Raw genomic sequence first — 7,477 nt, 5'->3', positions numbered from 1 at the left:
GAACCTTTTCATACATTAGATATTAAATATCTAATATAGTTTGTTTTAATTAATAACTAAGAAGGTTATATATGATAAATTAAATTCTTTTAATTATGCATATGCTGAGAATGCTATTTTTTTTAATAACATTATAACTATATTTAATATAATCTAATTTACTTTTTTATATCCCTCCCCCCGCCCCCCATTTAGGGTTATGTGTTGTAAAATTTATTTTTATATGATATATATGTTAAATTGAAACAAAAATGTTACGTTGAAAAAGTATTAAAAAAAACATTAGGGGTATTTCAGTCTGTTTGGGTGTTTTGGAGGAGCAGGAGGCAAATAGGGAGGTGAGGAAGTAATTCCCAAGTTAACATTATTTGGGGCAACCGAAACTAGGTCAGATCCAAAGCCTCAAGCCCAAACCCATCCAATAAAAGAGCAAAACCCTAGTTTAGAACATTCTGCGCAGGTAGAGAGAGCGAGAGAACAAGAACATAAGGGAACCACAGCGGCGGTAACAGAAGAACAAGCAGAGAATGGGTCGAGTGAGAACGAAGACGGTGAAGAAATCCTCTCGGCAGGTGATAGAGCGTCACTACTCGCGCATGACCCTGGACTTCCACACGAACAAGAAGCTTCTGGAGGAAGTGGCGATAATCCCGTCGAAGAGGCTAAGGAACAAGATCGCGGGGTTCTCGACGCACCTGATGAAGCGCATCCAGAAGGGCCCTGTGCGCGGCATCTCCCTCAAGCTCCAGGAGGAGGAGCGCGAGCGCCGCATGGACTTCGTCCCCGACGTCTCCGCCATCAACACCGACCACATCGAGGTCGACAAGGAAACCCTCGACATGCTCCACTCCCTCGGTATCAACGACATCCCCGGCATCACCCAGGTTGATCCTGTCCCTGTTCAGCAGAACTTCCCCTTCACCAGGAGGTACTGATGATGATGGAGGCTCTTCTGCTTTGAGAAATAAGACTTTGTTTTATGCTTCTCGTTTCGTGTTTTCGTGGTTTTTATTTTATTTCTCAAGCCTTTTAATTTTTGTTGTTGTTGCTACTGCTGCTGCTTTAGATTAGACCGAGTGGAATTATTATTAGGGTTTTTGGATTATAAGAAATGATATACCGTTGGAGTCTTTGATATATTCTTTTTGTTGCCAATGTTTTTTTTTTGGTTTCGCGTTTAGCTGCGCTCCTCGCTTGTGATTAATTTGAATTTCAGAGATGGAATTCTTAACCTAGAAACTAGAATGCGTATTCTCGGATTTGGGGGAAAATCGTAAACCCTATTTTAGGCTTGAAATTGAAAGTGTCGTCTCATTATAATTCCTTAATATAGATATAAGACTTTGTTTTGTGCTCTCGTTTCGTGTATTCGTGGTTTCTTATTTCGTGTTTTTCTATATGTTGCTGTTGCTTTAAATTAGATCGTGTATGTTTTCAGGTGAAATTAGGGTTTTGGATTATGTGAATTTCTAAATGATATACCGTGGAGTCTTTGAATATGAATTGCTACCTAGAAACTGAAATGGGTATTATCGAATTTGGGGGAAATCTTAAATCCTATTTTAAGATTGGAAGTGTCCGTGTCATTTTAATTTTAATTTTGTTTTTGATTATACTTTTTGGCCCATGTACAAAATAATTAGGTTTAATTATCCATTTAGTCCTTGTAATTTTTAAACTTATTGTTTTAGTACCTTTAGACTATAGTTAATACGTGTACTTTTTAGCCTCTGAAGTTTAATAAGTGTATTTTTATTAAGTGAATTTTTTTAGTCCTTAAAATTTATATTTTAATTTTCAAAAGGTGCTTATCATTAAAATTCTTTAATTTTGTTTAGTTAAAGAATTTTAAGGATAAGAACTTTTTTGAAAATTAAAATATAAACTTCACTATTAACTATAACTATAGGAACTAATAGGTAATTAAATCAAATAATTAAAACGAATATCAATTCATGGAGTTGTTAAAATGAAAAGTTTTGTGGTCTTGTATAGACTAACAGATGTTTGGACTGAAATAGGGAATTCAATGTCGATGGGTTTATGTGAAATGTTTTAGTGAAATTGAATCAAATTGTATGGATAGTTCTTGCAACTTTGCTTTTTATATGCAACATTGGGGCATTTACCTGTAGGTTTTGCGGATGAGAACCGACGTGCTTTGGAATTTGCGAGAATTGAGGGGAATCAGTTCTTTTGGTTTGGTGAACGAACGGGTTGAGAACTAGTTTATCTGTTTTTTCATTTTAGAACACCTTAAGAACTAACTAGTTCAGTTTGATGGTGTAGCTTCGAATTTACCGCATAGGTCTTCAAAATGAAGTCTAATTAAAGCTAATGCTAAACCAAATTAACACAATATAATCCAACTAGTTCAACAACAGTTTTTTACACAAACGAGAGAGGGGGAGACAGGGAGAAGAAACCTAACTAGATTTGCAAACGTTCCATCTCTCTTTAGAGAACAAGTTTGCATTCGTAACGCCGCATGTCACATCTTTGAATTCCCAGTTCATAAGGATTAGTAAGAATCCCTGCCCAATTGCTATTCTTGGGCAAATAAAGCATTGAAGGGATACTTGGTGAATGGATGTCTTCAACCTCTATACGAAGGACACCGTTACTTACGCTAAACCCACTTTGATATCGGAATACATAACCCAAATGCACACAAGTGAAAGAGTTATGTTGACTCGGCAATATTTTTCAATACGGCAACTACCATTAGTTTTTAAAATGCAAAATATGCGAAAGCAAAATAACTAGCGAAGATATCAGATTTGAGTGTGTTGCACGGTTCCTAGTGGATTGTTGAATTTGACAGTCAGTTTATAATCTTTATCTTGCCTCCCAAAACTTGTTTAGTAGTGCACACAAGTTTTGCATAACATGTCCCAATAGAACCAAGTTTTAAAGCAAAAATAAAAGGAAATGAGGATCATAGACCGTAACAGCTGAATGATCTTTTTATTTTATTTTTTTTATTAGAAAACAATCATATTAATATATAATAGTTCTAGGAACAAGTTGTGCCTGAGAACATGTACAAACATACAGCTGAAGAATCTAAAACCTTATCCACGAAAGAATCAGATGGGGAATCATCAAAATGCAATTCTACATTTACAAACAGCTGAGACTGAGATCTCTCATTGAGAGGCAAATGAACCGTCTTGCAAATTTTGAGTGTTTGTATTTGACTATTTGTTTTAAAATTGGTTGAACGTCATTCAGTTGTATTGGAGAGCGAGAGAATAGAAATATAAAACACTATTAAATGTGGGTTTAGTTGGACATAACTGGTATCCATATATTAGTCATTTCTCATACATTTCTGGATAACATTAAACTCCCATTGCTTTTTTATTAACGTTTCAACAACAAAGGGCATTTACACAACTTCAATAAGAAGGAAAAACACTAAATCAAGGCATCTTAGCTTGGTTCTAGATAATCCTAACATCAGCATCTTAGTCAAAAAATAATGCCTCGTCTCTGCATAGGCCTGAGCACGGATGGGTTTGGGTCCAAAATGGTGAATCCGCTGAAAATTTATGACCGATAAATCTGATCCATAACCGTCCGTTAACGTTTTGGATTTTAACGGGTTTGGTTTGCGTCGGGTACGGGTCTAGCCAGTGGTTTATTTCGGGTTTACCATTCCCACAAACGCGTTTCGATATGGATAAAACCAATTAACCCGGCACAATAGATCCATTAATCATTAATGAGTCAGTCCCTGTCATCAATAGGTATGAACTTACTTGAAAGATTTGTATTTTTAATTTAACAATTTTTATGTTTTATCTAAAAAAAAGGTGTTGAAATAGTAAAAAAAAGAAAATTACAATATCAAGTATCATAATTTTAATGAACAGGTAAATATGTTTGGGTCCCTATAAAATTTAAAAACTATTAATTTTGTCACTATAAAAATTTTCGTATTAATTTAGCCTGTAAAAAATAAAACATATTTTTACTAGTCATTGATAATACGTGAGACGATAATCTGATATGATCAATAAACTTACACATGTAATTTGGTTACAAATGAATTAAATAATTTATGTCGATTAAAACCACCCCAAAATGAATAAAAAAATTTGTGATGGCTAAAAACTTTCAAAAAATTTGTGATGGCTAAAAACTTTCAAAAATTGTAATTTTTTTATTAGTTCTTGAACAATTTTCTCACACTTTTGAATGAAATTAACAAGAAATATGAAACAACAATGAGTTTTAATGTCTTCTGGGTATGCTTGAGAAGGTAGATGAAATGAGTTCTAATGCCTTGTTTACACAGTATTTTTTGTTTGATGAAGAATCCCATACTAAGATTCCCTTAATAACATGTTTAGATCCTTTTTTAAAATTTAATAATTTAGACAACATATATATAAGGTTGAGACTCAAACCTGAATCACAGCCCAATTTAGATAATTTTTTGTTTGTCCAAGTTCTCCGGCTGATCCAGTATTATATCTAAAAATTTGTCCTTACTATTTTAAAAAAATTACATATAGATTATTTTTAAAAATATTTTATGTAATTTCTAAAAAATTAAGTAAATTTAAAATAATATTTAAATAATCTAAAAATAATATTTTAAATTTTTATTATTTATATAGAAAAATAATTTTACATAATTTTTTTATAAATTATGTAAAATAATTTATATAAATAGTTTCATATTAATTTATGTAATTTTCTTGATTTATCTAATTGGTATTATAAAAAATATTTACTAAATAATTTTTTATATTTAAAATGAAAATATTAACACTTAATTTTTCTAAAAAAATAAATATTAAAAATTTACTAATTTATATAAGTAGAATAAAAATAATTTACATATTAAAATAAATTTACTTAATTTTTATAATTTATATATTAATTGATGCAATTATCTTGATTTCTATAATCAGAGTAAAAATAATCTATATATTAAAATTAATTTACAAACTAATTGATGTAAATAATTTATATATTAACTTATGAAATGTAATTATAAATTGTTAAATTAAAACAAAAAAATATGTATACTTTTCAAAATAAAAACATATAAAATAAAATTAAAAATATTTATATATTAAATATTTTTTAATTTATAAATTTTTATAATTTTAAAAAAATTAATAACTCTTTACTAATGATACATAGAAAACAGTGTTTATAAAATTAACTAAATAAAACACGTAACTTAGTGATTTATTGTCTTTTCTTTGAATAAAAGATTATGAGTTCAATTCTTATCAATATATTTTTTTTATTTTCACTTTATTTAATCATTTGTCATATAAGGGGACCAAAATCATGGATTCAAAATTATAGGGAATAAAAATTATAATTTAGTCAATTTTTTTTTGTTTTTAGCTAATAGTAGACACTTCTCTAGTATTTCCTTTGCTCCTAATTTAGAATGCAACTGTATCTCCAAAGGGGAGGTAAGATAAATCTAAATTTTCTGTAAGTACATTTTGAACCATAGATTGAGACACTTCCCATTATTTGAAATTTTTGTTGATAAAAAAAGTAGCAAATCTCCAAAACAAAAGACAGGGTTTCTATGATTGCTTGCCTATCGCATTTGTTTCTCACATTGGAGATACTCTCTGCCTCAGCTTTGGTTCCTTAATCTAATGAAAAAGGTGTCTGGTTTGTTGGTGTGTTTACATTTAAAATAGAAAATAAGTTAATAACAATAAAATAAACATCAACGCTTGAAGAAAAGCTATATAAATGAGGCAAAAAAAAAAAAAAAACTATAAACATAGTCATAAAGGATGAATGTAAAGGCTGATAATTAAAGATAAATGAAGCAATGAAAGTTAAGTTATGACGGATTGATGATTGTGTGAACATTTTTAGTTTACAAAGCCTTTTTGTAGGGCTAAGTTAACTAAGTTAGTCGTTAACTCCACACAAGTTTTGTAGGGCATATCATTTTTGTCTTATTCCCAAAACTTGTAATATTTTTAGATCATTGCCAACATTTAGAACATTTTGAGATTATTGCGAACGTTTAGAATGCAAGTTATTGTTTCATCAGCCAGGTTCCTTTATTTTAAGGGCCAAGAACAGCTTCACCAGCTCACTTTCTAGCTAATCAACAAGATTATTGTTCCAACCTTATTCATAATTTCATGGGAAGTGGTTCTTCATGAATAAATGTCCTCAACCTTATTCTCACTTAATTTGACCTAATCAAACCTAAACAATCAACACGATCCTCTGCTTGCTGATTAATTCAACCAGATAAAACCCAAAATAGAACTCCGATCATGGATCAATATTAGCTTATGGGTCTACCCCGACTTGTTTTTGAAATTCAAGGTAGATACATGATGCAATAGTGGGAATACAGGAAATAAATGTCCTCATTCCCTCGGTAACTTAATGAATATATATATATATATATATATATATATATATATATATATATATATATATATATATATATATATATATATTTGTCATGACTTCAAACATAACACATGTGAGTTATCGAAAAAAAAAAATTACACATGTGAAATAAGAAATTTTGTGTGTGAGAGAGAAATAATGTGAAATAAGGATTTTAATATTGAACTTATAATATATCTGGACTGAGAAAATAATGTCTCATAATTATTTTAATATTTTTCATTTCACAATTTATTATCTTCAAAATCATTAATAATTCGTTTAAAATCAAGATTTTAAAAAATTACTTTAGACAGAAATCATAACAATATCATTTAATATATCCTTAGGACATAGTAAATCAAATAAAATTTTAAATAGTTAATGTTATTCTTTAAGTTGTACATGCATTAGGAAAATAATTAAATATTTAAAAAAAACTCAATATCTTAAAGCTGGATTTTGATTTAATTTTTAAATCTCTCTAATATTTTTTAATTCTTCAAATAAAATTTCACCATAAAGAACATAAGAATCATCATGTTTTACGTCATATTACTCAATATTATTTTATTACTTAAGATATTATACACTATTAAAAAATAGATTAATCATTATCAATTCAAACACAATAAAATTATTAAATCTTGAACCAGTCTATTCGCCCGTTCAATCTTGTTTTTGAAAACATTCCTTTAAAATGAATAAAGGTAAAATAAATAATCATTCCCACATTTAGACACATTTTGTGCTTAAATTGGTTATATTAATAAAATTAACACTTTCCTTAAAAATAATTAAATAATCAATCATTGATGAAAGAATAGGTGGTTTCAACACATTCATAACTTTTGATAAATATACACATAATATTAACTGTTATTTTTTTCATTAAGAATTGAGATTACTTATTTATTTTTTTGATAATGAAAAGTTTAGGTAAATTGAGTCTTGAGAGCTAATCAAAGTTTAGACAACTTCAAAAAATATTTATAAATTACCTATTACAAAATATTCACCTTGGTACCACAATATTCACGAACTTTAATTTGACAAATTAATAAACACCTAATAG

At 29.2% G+C, this 7,477-nt stretch overlaps 1 protein-coding gene across 1 annotated transcript; it reads left to right on the top strand.

Moving 5' to 3' along the window:
- The first annotated feature begins 437 nt into the window (after positions 1-437).
- Positions 438-1,139, top strand: LOC114419764 (40S ribosomal protein S17-4-like). The gene has a single exon (XM_028385540.1). It carries the CDS (start codon positions 528-530, stop codon positions 933-935), a length of 408 nt encoding a protein of 135 aa, XP_028241341.1. The 5' UTR covers positions 438-527; the 3' UTR covers positions 936-1,139.
- Positions 1,140-7,477: the final 6,338 nt, after the last annotated feature.

The sequence above is a fragment of the Glycine soja genome, chromosome 7 (assembly GCF_004193775.1).
Source record: "Glycine soja cultivar W05 chromosome 7, ASM419377v2, whole genome shotgun sequence".
Classification (NCBI taxonomy): Eukaryota; Viridiplantae; Streptophyta; class Magnoliopsida; order Fabales; family Fabaceae; genus Glycine; species Glycine soja.
Note: the sequence above shows the minus strand (reverse complement) of the source record. Positions and strands in the feature narration are given on the sequence as shown.